Source organism: Dermacentor variabilis, chromosome 9 (assembly GCF_050947875.1).
Source record: "Dermacentor variabilis isolate Ectoservices chromosome 9, ASM5094787v1, whole genome shotgun sequence".
In the NCBI taxonomy this organism is placed as follows: Eukaryota; Metazoa; Arthropoda; class Arachnida; order Ixodida; family Ixodidae; genus Dermacentor; species Dermacentor variabilis.
Window position 1 is genome coordinate 969,139 of NC_134576.1, and position 15,818 is coordinate 984,956.

At 44.6% G+C, this 15,818-nt stretch overlaps 1 protein-coding gene across 4 annotated transcripts in view; it reads left to right on the forward strand.

The window, feature by feature from the left end:
* LOC142558242 (ATP-binding cassette sub-family C member 2-like) overlaps positions 1–15,818 on the forward strand; it is a 393,191-nt gene that overhangs the window by 343,993 nt on the left and 33,380 nt on the right. For all 4 annotated transcript variants that reach the window (XM_075670389.1, XM_075670392.1, XM_075670391.1 and 1 more), the window contains one exon: positions 7,550–7,759. In XM_075670389.1, the coding sequence (XP_075526504.1) occupies positions 7,550–7,759 (210 nt within the window). The remainder of the gene's footprint in view (positions 1–7,549; positions 7,760–15,818) is intronic.

Sequence of the window (15,818 nt, forward strand, 5' to 3'; positions counted from 1 at the left end):
CACGATCTGCCATTATTTGTACGCGTTCATCTTTTATAGTAGGCTCGCACACTCCCGTCGCCGTGGAGGTGCCAACCAAATTGAGGACACGGCCACGAAGGCCGGGCAGGCGGCCTCCACCCGTGCCGCTGCAATTACGGACAGCATTGTAAATATCGCGAGCAACAGAACCACTCCTCGCACTGACCTTTGACTTGCGGAAGCTGCGGCGGCAGAACACCTGCCATTGTTTCACTGTCTTCGTGGCCGGGCCGTCTGCGTTCAGCAGGGCGGCAAGCTCGCCCCAGAGCTGCCGCCTACGCTCGACCGTGCATTCTTGGGTCAGCGCGCACGATGTCCGCACAAGGTACGGGTGGCCCTCCGTGAACGCGACCAACAGTTCGCGTTGATGCGGCGACACGTGCGGTCCATGTCTTACGTTCTTGTGCGACGACATAACGATTCGCAGTCGATGATCGCCAATTGAACCTCGCGCTCCCGCCAACTTGTTTTGGCGTGTGCGATACTACCTAGCGGACTACACCAAAATATATGCCGCTTAAGTTAGTTTTCTTCTCTCGCATGAAATTTCCGAGGCAGATTATATGTTGCAACAGCTAGAACTTTTTTCTTATATTACGTGTTTAATTATTAAAGCATCACAAACATTCTGCACTTAATATATCGTCTCCGATCGAAGCCCAAACAGGTGACGCAAACTTCCGGGGCTGGGCTCGCTCGTTTATTGGCTGTGCTCTCCCTCCCGTTCTCACAAATCTTGCGGACGGCCCACTTTATGACGTCGCAGCCAGACCGAACGCACGGAAAAGCGAGCTGTTTGCGCGATCGCACCCCAGTTCCGAACCAGACTGAGTTCCAAATCTCCCCATCATTACGCAGCAACAGCTCAGAAGTCTTCTCCGACGATGCAGACTGCTTTTCGGCGTCATAAACTATTCGACAAACACCATTTGCAAAGCATCGAATAGTAACCGAACCACTCAGCCAGAGCCCTTACCGAGTTTCGACGTTAAAGCGCGAAGCTATTAGGCAACAAGTCGACGAAATCCTGTAAGACGACATCATCCAACCGTCGAAAAGCCCGTGGGCACCTCCTGTAGTCTTGGTGAAGGAAAAGGACGGAACCCTACGTTCCTGTGTCGATTATAGTCGACTGAACAAGATCACGAAAAAGGACATATTTTCCCTTCCCCGGGAAGACGATGCATTGGATCGGCTCTGCAGCGCTAAATACTTCTCGTCGATGAATCTCAAGTCTGGCTACTGGTAAATAGAAGTCAACAAAATTGATTGCGAAAAGACCGCCTTCATCACGCCAGACGCCCTCTGTGAGTTCGTTATGCCACTTGGACTGCGCTCGGCGCTTGCGACGTTCCAGCGCGTGATGGACACGCTTTTAACGGAATTCGTTATGCCACTTGGACTGCGCTCGGCACTTGCGACGTTCCAGCGCGTGATGGACACGCTTTTAACGGAATTGAAGTGGCAGATCTGTCTTGCTTACTTCGATGACCTGATCGCCTTCGCAGGAAATTCGGATGATCACTTTAGGTATCTTGCGACAATACTAAGGGCTATCAAGTCGTCAGGGCTCACTCTGGAGCCGCAAAAGTGCCGCTTCCCTTACAATGAGCTTATGTTTCTAGATCACGTCATTAGCAATTCTGTAGTCTGCCAAGACCCACAAAAGACAGCTGCCATTGCAAAGTTCCTGAATCCCTTCTAGAAGAAGGCAGTGAGTAGATTCCTTGGCATGTGGGCGTATTACAGACACTTTGTCAAGGATTTTCATGCATCGCTGAGCCGCTGACACATCTAACCAAGTGATGTCGAGTTCAAGTGGGAAACGCCGCAGGCCGAAATATTTCGAGAACTCAAGTGAGGCATATAGTCAACGCCGGTATTCGTAAACTTCGACGAGGGTGCCGATACACCTTCGTTGAAATAATAAACGCAGAAGACTTCGCTGAACAACAACAAAATAGAAATGGAGCAAAAAAGACTCGTCGAACGCCGACGGTGTTCCTAGGGCTCTTAAGCGAGGATTGTCTTCGTTATCGCCTCAAAAGAACATACTCGTAACCATCTTCTCAGCAGTCCGTGCCAAATACATTCTTGTTATTGATTGATTGATTGAAAACTTTATTGTTCCACCGAGCTGGGGTGCCCGCCTCTTAACCTACACGTAAGTTGGGGTGGGGGGGGGGAGGACGAAGGAGTCTCCGCGCGTTGAGGACGGTGAGTCTTCACGGCCTCAACGGCCAGGCGAATTGCTCGACGCTGGTCGTCTTCAGCCTCGCTCTGGAGCAGGGCCTCCCAGGCTTCTTTACTGTCAATGTTTTCCTTGGTCCCTGGGGAGCCCGCACACTCCCATATTATATGGCCTAGCGTAACGTTTTTGCTCACAAATTTTGCAGAGGGCGTCGTTATAGTCCCTCGTCTGTGCTAAGTAGATCCAATGTGGTGATGTGTAATTGTTTCCCTTTGGCGTCGCCAAATGCGAGCGTCCTCCAGAGAGAGAGACCGATGCGGAGGCGGAAAGATTCTTCTTTCGGCTTTGTAGTGATCGACAATTTCCCTGTACGTGATCATGTTATCTTTTATCCCTTGAACTGGCTGCTCTAGAGTTTCCCGGTGGTAGAGTGCTCGGGCGAGCTCGTGAGCGGCTTCGTTTCCTGGGACTTCTTCATGGGCCGGTACCCAAATAAAGGTTATGTCCCTCCTGAGAGGGTTTTTGAGTAGTTATTCCCTCAGCGCTGTCATGAATCACTGTGCACCACCACCTCACACTTTCCCGATACTTCAGCTGCATTTTCCTTTGGGTTTCAATGGGCGTTCGTCCCTTGCTCCATAGAAAACAAATCATACTTCGTTGCTCGTATGCCGTACACGTGTAAAACACAGCCGTGATCTTCAACAACTGACAGCAGCGCCGTGCCGCGGAGTTACCTGTAGATGAGACCGGGCCGATCCAAGAAAGATCCACCGCTAGGAATGGATATGTTGACTTTGCACTTACAGCCCTAATTTGGCAAAAGACAGGCAAAGACTTATTGATTCGCGCTTGTATTATAACTAATGCATGATATCGCAATAACGTATCCATGTTATATGGAATGATGGCAGCGATATCACGCATCTGTCGTATATCTGTCTTATGATGACACAGTGACAACGACTGCATGAGAACGGCGGTGTTTTCACTATCGAATGATGACAGCAATATTACAATTGAAAGGCGAAGAAGGAATGGCATGTATGGATCGACGAATGCGATATATGTTATGTGATGACAAAGGTATGACAACGGATGCAAGAAATCCTGTACTAACTAATAAAAAATTATGGGGTTTTACGTGCCAACATTACTTTCTGATTAAGAGGCACGCCGTAGAAAAGGACTCCGGAAATTTCGACCACCTGGGGTTCTTTAACGTGTTCCTAAATCTAAGCACACGGGCGTTTTCGCATTTCACCCCCATCGGAATGCGGCCGCCGTGGCCGGGATTCGATCCCGCGCCCTCGTGATCAGTAGCCCAACGCCATAGCCACTGAGCAACCACGGCCGGTCATACTACCTGTGACGCAATAACGATGATGGCATGACAACAGCGCTATAATGACGATTGTATGACAACAGCATCATTACCATAAGATGATCAAGAAAGTATGACGTATATAGATTGACGAAGACGGTAGATGACGACAATGGCGTGACTGCAGTGTGATGATGTTACTGAAGTGATCACGTTGGTAAAACGGCAGTGTGACGATGGCATGCGACACCGGTATGACGACCATTGTGTGACGACGACAGCATGCTGAGAGTCGCATAACGAAGTTAAGATGACGAAGACGCAATGCCCGCGCCACATCTCAACCAGGTATGGCAACAAATGCACAACGACGACGCAATGACAACAATGGTACAACGGTATGAGGAAAATATGATGACAGTAAGTGATTGACAACGGTCTGACCATGACTGTATCACAATGCGTTGTCACGACGGTGGTATGACAAGAGCCGGATGACGAAGCTGCAGTGACAATGGCCCGAATACGACGGCATGATGACTGCAGTATGACTACGGATGTACGATAGCGGCTGTTTGACGACGACGAAATGACGAAGGTGCCATGAAAACAGCGTCATAAATACAATTTAATGACCATAGCATGATTACGATAAAATGACGAAGAAGGACTGAGGTTGATGAAATGCCCTCAGCCTTTTTTCTCGTGAGGCTCTGGTAGCGTTGTATTATGCCTTCATTCACAGTCACAATAAATACTGCATTGTTTCATGGGGCAACACGTGCGCGTGTCACTTATCAAATCAACATGTCAAAAATCAGTGAATACGCATTGTCACTTTTAGTCCCATGCAATCCAATGCATCTGTGTTACTTCACGCGTACAATATCTTGTCTGTTAATAATTTGTTCCAGTTTAACATACTCGTCTTATTCCATGCGTTGCTTCATAAGAACCTTAAGTTTCCATATATTGCAGCTGACCCTTCGCACAGTAAAAATATAGCCATTTTGCCGCTAACGGCAATTTCTTGTTACCCGTGGTTGATACCAATTACGACAAAAAAAAACATCTGTGTTCGCTGCAGTTTCTCTTTGGAATTAATTACCACAAATATAAAACCCTGTACTTCTCTTGAAATCTTCAAAAATTACCTTAATCAACATTTCCTTCGATAACTTTACTACGAACTGACGTTCTTTCTTTGACTCCTGTCTCACATGTAATTTCTGGTGTTTCATCCATGCTTTTTCCCGACTTTCTTTTATAACGTACTTTTTCGTGCTTCTTTGATTCTAAATGAAATGTATAATAATGTATTTGATCTGTGGATGTTATTTGATAATATCGCTCATTTGCTATCTATAGATATTACCATCAATGTTGTGATTATTAACCGACGGTCCTACTACATAGAACTGAGGTTAAACAGCCCGAAAAAGACGAGGCCACAAGGAAACAAATACCACAAACAAGCGCTCAATGCCAACTCTAAGTTTATTTGAAATTCACCGGACATTTATACATTTTCAGCATAGGAATGCGCACACCAGTCGCAACACATCTGCAAATAAGCAACATTGTAATCTTTCATCCAAAAATGTTATTTCTTTTCCCGGCAAGGCAAGAGAGGGGGTGCTTACGCATTTATCTCCTTCCTTTCTAATATGAAAAGCCTCTACTATTTCCCTTGCCCTCTTACCTTTTCCTTTCCCTATGGATTTTGTCTTTCCAAATATCGGGGTCCAGTGACACTTGTTACAGTGTGCAGCTAAATGACTCCCATAACCATTCTTTAGGTTACTGCTGTGCTGACGAGCTCTTTCATTTAAGCACTTTCCCATCTGGCCTGTATACGATTTTCCACAGCTTAGCAGTATCTGATAGATAACGTTGCGCCTGCACTCAGTGAAACCAGTTTTATGATTTGTGGTGCACAAGTGCCTTTCGCGCTTGTTTATGCGATTACATGTTGAGGACAGCTTACAAGGGGCACTGAAAACCAAATTAATATTATGTCCATTGGAAGCTTTCTAAGATTGTGTGACAACTTGTGCAAGTATGGCACCACGTGCGCTTGTCTTTTGTCCTTTTTTTCTTTTTGGGAAGTTTCGGAACTTCTTTTCTCTTTCTGCAAAATTGATTCCCTTACTGAAGGGATCACAGAACTGGGAAAGCCTGCATTCTGTAATCGCGCTATCTGATGTAAAGAACTTTGATCGCACTCATGCTCACATGACTTACTAAGTGCTGCCTTATTGCACGTTGTAGCTATGCCTCTCTTAATCAATTTAGAATGTGCGCTGTCGTAGCGCAACAAGGTTTTCTTACATCTGGGTTTGTTTCCTTGTGTCGTCATCTTTTTCGCGCTGCTTAACCTCAGTTCTAAGTGTGAACCAACTAGCCCTAATGAAGATCTTACTAGTCCTACTACAGTTCTTTCAATTTGGGACCTTCGTCTGTATATTTGTGATGTTGTAACTACTTTTTTAGAACTAATAATAAATGCTTGGATGCTTGCTTGGACGAAGGCCGTATGACGACAGCATGACGGCCATGTGATGACGTTATTGACGTCATGACAATAGGAAAACGACAGCGTGACAATGAGGGCATTGCGACAATGGTATGACGACGAATGTGGGACAATGATGGCATGATGCGAGTCGGATGATCAAGCTTGAATTACGAAGATGAAACGAGCATGACGGCCAAGAACACACACCTAGTGACCCAAGTTGTTCGACAACTTGGTCGGCCTTGAAGGCGCGACGACGATGACATGGCGATGGTCGGATCACAAAGCTGGAATGACGACGATGTAATGAGCACGACAGCATGTCAACCATGAGCCCATATCTAGTGGCCCAAGCTAGTAGATAACTTGGACCACTTGTTTGGAGCAAAATTATAGATAGATAGATAGATAGATAGATAGATAGATAGATAGATAGATAGATAGATAGATAGATAGATAGATAGATAGATAGATAGATAGATAGATAGATAGATAGATAGATAGATAGGACCAAAAGGCCTGAATTCTGCAAAGAATTCTGATGACAATAATAGGGCAAGCATTGTTGTCTCCAAGGTGTCAAGATTCCTCTTAAACTTTGATCATACGTTACCCATAGAATGGGCCCCAGTCCCGAGCAAATTGAATCTCAGAAAACAAGGTAAACAAAGTACTTGGTTCTTATGAGCACTCTAAACGACTACACAACCAGTGCGTCGCAATTATCTACAAACTCTCTACCAGCATGTTCAACTTTCTCTACAAATCACAGAGAAGAAGGTACATGTCCTTGAAATATAAAGCTGTTGGCACAGATGATTCTCCCAGTGCGCCAAGCAAATTTTCTTTTATATTCGTATAACTCCGCTACACATTAAAAACGAGTGTGGAGCGCTTTTAATTAAGCATCTTATTCGCTGCGTCTATCTTTGCTAGCTTATAACCTGTGACATATCCCACATAATATCTACATTTCAACACGGTGTGGGGCTTAGCTCATCCAGGACAGCGAAAATAGATGCGTCTTACAGCACTCCTAACCACACTAAAAGTTCCGCTGTAAAACAAACTATCGTTATATTGGGGTACGAGCATCACCCTCTCAGCAGCTTCATTCGTCACAGGCCAATAGTTGTGATTATAAGTGTGAAAATGTTAATATTTTACTGCAAGAATAGGCGAGCTTGTGCTGTGACCCCGCGAACTGCTGCGAACAAACCAGGACAGGTTGCGCCACAGCGCTGGTTCTTCAAAGTAAGCGTGCAACGCCGTCTCTGGCGTATTTGGCTGGCCGTTCCTTGTGTTTCATCGAGCAGCCGTTGTATAAAATAAGAGATTAGGTGCCCGTACTCGTGTTTTATTGCGCATTTGTGTTGTGTCTTCCTGAACGATTTCTTTACGGATTTTGTGCACTGACAAAGATGCGCCAACTTGTTTTTGTGGGCAAGTTTCAGTGCCTCGCGAATATACGTGCTCATGGTCGTTTCCAACGCAGGCGGAAGTCGAGAAGGTCGTCGTCGAGCCAGCAAAATGCGGCAAACCAGGTTCCAACGGCAGTAGTTCTGTGACTCCTGTAGGCAAATTTGACTCGACTTGGCCTACGCATGGACGGATTGAGTTCCAAGACTTCTCCGCCTCCTACAGGCCTATGGTGCTCGAGGATTCTCTCAAGCACGTGTCATTCACAGTGTGTTCACGGCAAAAGGTGAGCGAAGCATGAGAAAACCAGCTGTCTCACCGTAGGATTGAATGGAATACAAAAAGAAGCTTGCGACTTGTATTAAATGTAGTCAAAAGCAACAGTCCGCCTCCTGGCCGCAACAAGAACATTGACCAAGCAATAGACGTATTCTAGAACAATCTGGCCTAACTGCGCATAGAGAAAGAGGGAATAAGGAATGCGGTTTTGACTAGAGAAACTATTTCTGAAACTTTTTTAGTCAATGTCGTCACTGTCGGAATCCAGCTCGACACCGGCCGGTGTACTGAGTCCCGTTGTCAGGACCCTTTGACCTGTGGGCCGCCAGTGGCAACCACGGTGTACCTCTTGCTGTCGTACGGTGCAACTCTTCTGGGAGCAAGAAAACTAGTGTGGTAGTGTGGGATGCCTGAACGTGTTAAAATTTGCTGAAAAGTGCGGAGGAGTACTTGCCGCGTACTTGACCGAACGACTTGCCTGACCTGCCGTCAGTGTGGTGCTGGACAGCGTCGTTCGGGAGCGTGTTTGTGCTTTGCGGATTACAAGTCTTGAGTTCAGTCTTAAGGAACAATAATTTTTCCAATTCAACGTGGCCCATGTTCACGTCTGTTCTTTCTTTCACCACCTGTTTCCGACACAGAAGCATGATAACAGAATTATTGAAACGTTTGTGATTCTTTGTGTTCGCGAATGACCCGAAAATAACTTTTGCCGCGCAAGATAGTGGATGAGCAAACCGAGTTCGAGCGTAATGCCATTGTGTAGCGGTGTTGTGTATAGCTCCAACTGCGCAATATAAAGATTTATCATGCATGGGCTGAAAAATGCACAGAGATAAGTTTTGGCATATTGAGAGTTTCAGAAATGAAAATAATATTTGAAAAATTGTAAACTTGTGGATTTACTGATCTGTAAATCAGTGCTAAACGTGACGTAGACATTGACCCGTTTCGTCAAGTGTTGCGCCGTAGATCACCGCACCACTTTCTGCACCGCGGTAATCTTCAGGGCTTCGTTCACACGAACAGATCTTCACTATATATGAGATGTTCGCCAACTAAGCGTCGTCGCCATGTCGCCATTGTCATCGTATGTCAGAGAAGAACGTGCCCGTGAATTAAGGCAGCATTGCGCGGTGTGACTTCGAATGAAACGAGCGCGACTGCTTTGCACACTAAATGACTTAGCAATGCACAACATTCAGAAATTAACCGCATCAGTGCATTTAAATACATTTAGGCGGTAATCATCAAGAGTCTTGTTTTAACTTAACTGAAAATGCGGGGGAAAGGCGGGATATTTGTTGAATTTTTTGAGGGGATTGCAAATCGCGAAAGTTAGTAACGATTCACGTTGCAACAACGTCACTTGCAACTGCCACGGGCACAGGGAACACAAGGTTTGTGCTAACTGCCAACTGAGTTTATGACGGGAGTGACAGCAGGCGCCACAAGGCTACTTACTGCAGCACGCGCCTGCCAGTATAAAGTCTGCAACAACACACCATATACGAAACACTGCAGCGTCATGGCGCAACATCAAACTCAGAATTCACGAAGTGACATATACCGTTGAAATAGGCCACATCGCGATCGCATAAAGCCAAGGAAGCATAGAGATTTTTTGGAATATCACTGCAGGGAACTGTGGCGCTAGTGTATACGGAAGCTGCAAGGATGGTATTTCAGCTAAGATTGAAATTATTGTCATTACACGAATTTGCCTAAGATGCGCCCTTCTGGTTTCGAATTTCTTCGTGAGTTTGGAAATTGACCGTTGTGAAAAAGATATTCCGCCATATTGCAACAGCCAACGATGAAGGGGCGCAGCTGCTTAATGCCCATGAAACAAAGGAGCATCTAATAAATGCCTAAAAGATGTCTTGAACGGCTGATTCAAAGTTATAGTAGCTGTCTTGATCAAGGTATTTTTGAGCCATGTACGTCTAGAGTAGAGTACTTCAGCAAGCTCTGCTAAGGTTAGGCTAAATATTCGCTAACGGACGTCTTGAGAAAAACAGCGGAATACTTCCATTGACATTCCAAAAACAATTTGGCAGCATTTACACTAACACGATAGGTGTCCCCAGTTACAATTCATTCTTATACAAGGTAATGAGAAGGGAAAAAGTTTAGATTCTTGGATAGTGATGCACAAATATTTCATCCAGATGTGAACCACCTTTCCATTAGGAAGTAGGTGTAGCATGGCAATATGTAGTATGGCTCAAGTTTTCAACAAGTGCATTTCCTTTAGACAAATGAATGAATGCTACCTATATCAGTTATATTAAAATAAAAACAATGTTTTGCATGTCGATGCCATGTTAATGTGCATTACAAAATATAAAGACGCCAAATAAACGGAGACACACAAGCGAAGAGAACGGGACAGGGAGGCACTAGCAACTCTATATTTTTTTACATATGTACCGTCGGTAAACATATGCGCACAGAGCTTTCATTCACGCATCTACTCAAACATTCATGACACGCATCGCTCAAGAAACCTCTTCTCGGCCTTATCTAATGATGACGAAATTTCGCTAACGCACCTGCTGCCTGTATTGCCTACGTGATAGGCTTCAACCAGTTCCCTTGCTCTAGTATCAGTACTTCGGGCAAGAATCCACACATCTGAAAAAACGTGGTTCACGAGAACTTGAAAGACAGGTACCAATGTGCTAACTGGGAAATTTGGGCCCTCTTTCATTTATTTCATGCTCCCTGACACGCTCATTAACACAGCGCCCGGTCTGACCTGTATAGGAGCGACCGCACGAGAGGGGAATCTCGCAGACAACCCCTTCGGTACACTTCATGAAAGGTCATCCATGTTTGGTCCCACAGCCTTTTTTGAGTTCTTTTCCCTTTTCTTTTTGCGATTTGAGAGCAAAGGCTTCCGAGGTTCCTTGGGGCTGAGAACACAAGTGGGACGCTATGTCTGCTCGCTACCTTCTTCAGATTGTGGGCCACCACAAGCAAGTACGGCACGGCCACTGGTCTCACCTCTGGCCGTGGGGCCTCTACTCCAGCTCTCATCGCCTTTCTCTTCATTTTTTGTAAGAGGCTTTCGGCTACTCCTGTGACCCCATTTGCGAGTGGCGCCCGGTCCCGTTCCCTTCTCTTGTGTGTGTCCGTTTATTTGGCATCTGTATAGTTTTTGACGAACAGCTACCAACTGGCGCAACAGGAAGTGCTTTTAAGATATACTTAATGTGCATGTTTGACTAGAGAAAAGTTGGCACCTCTGCATGAAATGCATCACTATTAACAATATGTTGTCCTACTTTCCCTACCGAGAACTTATATAGTGTCCAGCACGGAAACCTTTTATCAGTGTTGATGCAGTTCAGGCAGAAATTACATCCTCGTTTCACGTGCTGACTGTAGATAAACATTAAACCTGTATACAAAATGCATTGTTGCGCTAACCGAATTCCTAAGAAACACATGGTGCACAACTATAAAAACAGTCTCTACGTCAATCTGTCAACGAATATGAACTTTATTTTCTGATGCCGTGCATCATTTAAAACTGAATTATAACTTAATTTATGGCTGATTTCCATAAAATATCGCCATATGCTTGCGTAGCATCACGAATAATAGCCAGTTATTCGCCATATCACCCTCAATGAATTCCATAGCATATGGCAGGTTACGTGAACTGAGAAAGAAACTAGAATATGTTTTTATAACTTTTTACACAACTGTACTGATTGGCCCCTCATGCAGTCTAGTGATTAAAGCATGAATGCAGGCTGAAATGTAGCAACACATCTAGTTCACATCATATGACATAGTCCTAATCCACTGCATCATCGTCATCATCATCATCAGCCTGGTTACGCCCACTGCAGGACAAAGACCTCTCCCATAGTTCTGCAACTGCCCCGGTGATGTACTAATTGTGGCCATGTTGCCCCTGCAAATTTCTTAATCTGGTCAGCCCACCTAACTTTCTGCCGTCCCCTGCTACGCTTCCATTCTCTTGAAATACAGTCCGTAACCCTTAATGGCCATCATTCATTTCATCTTATTACCTTAAAAGCCCCATGGAAGCATTACATAAGGGGTGGGCATACAGATATTTATTATACATCAGTTTAAGAATAAGAGAGCATAAGTTACAACACACGTGAAAATTACGTACATAATTCCATCTAGTACACACATAGATAGCATATCCCGTACATTTTTTTTTATTCTGAAAAATGATCTGTTAGTCTTTGCATGAATGTAGGTCGACAGTTTATGGCGGCAAGCCGCCGTGGTTGCTCAGTAGCTATGATGTTGGGCTGCTGAGCACGAGGTCGCGGGATCGAATCCCGGCCCCGGCGGCCGCATTTCGATGGGGGCGAAATGCGAAAACACCCGTGTACTTAGATTTAGGTGCACGTTAAAGAACCCCAGGTGGTCGAAATTTCCGGAGTCCTCCACTACGGCGTGCCTCATAATCAGAAAGCGGTTTTCCCACGTAAAACCCCACAATTTAATTTAGGTTACGGCGGCAATTTGATGGGGCAGGTTGTTCCAATTTATTGCTGCGCGAAAGAAGAATGAGCCTGAAAAAGTGGTAGTGCGAGGGCGGCCAACTTGGTACACGTGCCGATAGCGATGTGATATACGGGCAGCGGGAATAATGTATGGTGGTTGATTAAGTGAAGTATAATGAAACTTATGAAAAAGAGAGAGAGTTGAGATGCGACGGCGTTCAGCGAGTGTAACCAGTCCGGATTCTTTTTTAAAATGATGACACGCTGACATCATATGAATACGTTGACTGGATGAACCTTATGGCACGGTTTTGCACCTATTCAAGCGCGTTGATTAGATATGCCTGATGAGGGCTCTATACTGCACATGCATATTTGAGTTTAGGTCTGATTATGATTTTGTAGGCTAGTAATTTCACATGCTTGTGTGCTTGCTTTAAGTCTCGTTTTAAGGAACGAAGAGATTTATTCGCAGATGAGATGACCTTAGTAATATGTGTGCGCCAAGCCAAGTCATTAGTAACGGCAACACCAAGGTATTTGTAAGACTGCGCAGTTTCTACGTCTACGTTATTTATTGTGTATGGGTAAGCTAGTGGGTTACATCGGCGGGAGAATACCACTACTTTACGTTTATTTGGGTTAAGTTTCATTAACCAGCAATCGCACCATTGTTGCAAGCGGTTAATATCCTCCTGAAGGGAGATTTGGTCAGACATGTTAGTAATTGTTTGGTAGCGACGCAGTCATCTGCAAACATTTGAATATTGCAGGATACATGCAGAGTAAGTCGTTAATATATATTAAGAACAGGGGAGACCCGACGACAGATCCTTCTGGAACCCCAGAAGTTACCGGTAGGGAAGCAGATGGGCTGTTGTTAATAAGGACAAACTGTGAGCGGTTACTATGGAAAGCTTCAATCCATCGCAATATATCGGGGTGCATGTTCGCTAGAGTTAACTTTAGTAATATTCATTGATGTGGTACCTTATCGAATGCTTTCGCGAAGTCTAGGAATACGGCGTCTGTCTGCTGATTAGTATCTAGATTAGTGTGAAGATCATGAAGGAAAAGTGCCAATTGCGTTTCTCAGGAAAATTCCTTACGAAATCCATGCTGCGAAAAATGAAAAAAGTTTCCTGCCTCTAAAAATTTCATAATTTCCGTATAAATGACATGTTCCATGATTTTGCAAGGTATGCTTGTTAGTGAGATGGGGCGATAGTTCAGTGGAAAGTTCTTGTCACCTGATTTGTAGATGAGAACAGCCCTCCCCACCATCCAGTCATGTGGTATCATGCCAGTTGAGAGCGACTGCGAGAACAGCAAGCACAAATAAGCAGCACTGATGTCTTTAGTATTTTTTAACACTTTTGAGTTTATGTTATCCACTCTAGCTGAGGATGTTAGTTTAAGACTCTCAATTAGAGACAACATACCATCGGCAAAAAAGGTTACTGATGACATGACACTAGTTGAGTTGTTAACTGTAGAGGTAAATGACAAGCTAGGACCACAGAAGAAGACTGACACAAAAGCCGTATTAAAAAGATTAGCACATTCAACATCATTGACCGTTTCACCGTTCTCGTTGACTAACGCAATACTGCTTATTTCCCGAGGATTGATCACCTGCCGGAACTTTCTTGGATTAGTGACCAGCATCTTTGGTGGATCTTCGTGAAAGAAAGAGTGTTTCGCCTCCCGAATAGCTGATAAGTATGCACGTTCCGCTGCTTAGTACTTATCCCAGTCGCATGTGTTTGTCCTGCCGTTTGCTGCACGGTACAAACGTGTTTTTTTATTATCAAGTCTCTTCGAAGAATTGGTGAACCATGGCTTCTGAAGTTGCGTTCGAAACGTTATCGTTGGAATGAACCTGTCAGCTAGATCATTTATTTTTTCTTCGAACGTTTGCCAGTTGGTATGGATATCGTGTTTGTTAAAGGATACCTCGAATGAAATAAAGAAGTCGTACAGGTTATCGCGTATAGCCTCGTAGTTGCCTTTGTTATAAAGATGTATTGTCTTTTGAAGTTTCTGGCGCGGAATTGGCGCGAAGTGAAAGGAAGCATGACTAACCTTATGGTCGCTAGTTTCCTTCAAATAGGTAACTGACGATAAACTGTCTGTTCGACTTGTTAGTATTAAGTTGAATACGTTAGCTGTGTGTGGTGTGACGCGCGTTGGTACAGATACAAATTGAGCGAGGTTAAAATTATAACAAACATCAAGGAAATTTCTTGCATCTGTCTGATTTACGAAAGGCGGAGCTATATTGTACCAATCGATATTGGAAACTTAACGTCTCCGAAGAGGAGGAGGTCAGCTTCGGGGCACTGAAAAGTTAGTTTGCAGAGTACATTGCTAAGTTGATAGTCAGAATCTGGGCTACTGCGAGGGGTTCTATAGCAAAAGCCCAAAAGAACTTATTGTGGAGCGGTGTGACAATGAATTAAAAGGATTTCTAAGTCGGATGTGACGCGAACAACAGAACGCGATAATTGTTGACTGACAGCTATAAATACGCCTCCTCCTCGTGTTGTTGTGCGATCTTTCCGAAACACGCTAAAATTCGTTAAATCATCCAGCACTTCCGAGTATAAAATATGGTCACTAAGCCAGGTTTTCGTGAGCACCAGTACGTTGCTTTTAGACGTTAGTACAAGGTTAGACACGTGTTCGCGTTTTGTAATGAAGCTTCATGTGTTAGTAAAGATTACTGAGATAGAAGTGCGTGATACATCTGCTATTCGGGGGCGTCGATTTATTTTTTTTTATTGCGAAGTGGTTGCTATACTTCTTTAATCGTCTGCGAAGCTTCATCATATATGTGGCGCTTGGAACCTATGAAAAGTGTTTTAAAACGTAGGGAAAAGGGCACAGACTTAGCTTTTGCGAAGGCGACAAGGTGTTTACGGGCATTCCTAACAGCCGGCAAATAATCTTCGGCAACGCTGACGTCAGTGCCTTTAAGATTACGGCCATTCGAAAGGACAGCTTCCTTTGGTTTAAAGAATGCAAACTTAACTATGATTGGGCGCTTGCGATCAGGGGAATACCGACCAATTCGATGCGCTCGCTCTATTTCCTTCGGCTCAAGCGGTACTTTCATATGACCCGAGTAGAGGCGTAAGATAATTTTTTCCAATTCGTTTGATGGCGCTGATGCTGGTGGATCGGGGAGGCCTTAAATTATCAAATTATTTCGCCTTGACCGATTCTCAGCATCATCTACACGGGCACACAATTTATGAAGCAGCTGCGTCGTTCGTTCACTGTCTGCCCGTATGGATTGCATATCGGCTTGCATGGATAAACCATTTCGGCAATTGCCTTCCAGGTGCGTCAGCCTCCCGCTTAGAGCCTCTATAGATGCAGTCGTAGCCATGTATTTGTTTTGGGGATCTTGCATCTCAGCAATAATCGTATCTTGGCCAGCGGATACCTTCTTCATTTCGGCAAGTAATGTGGTGCAATCCGCACCGGGATTACTTTCAATATCCCCAGAAAGTAACAAAAGGTATCTGATAACACAAAACACTCAGAGACAACACACAAACA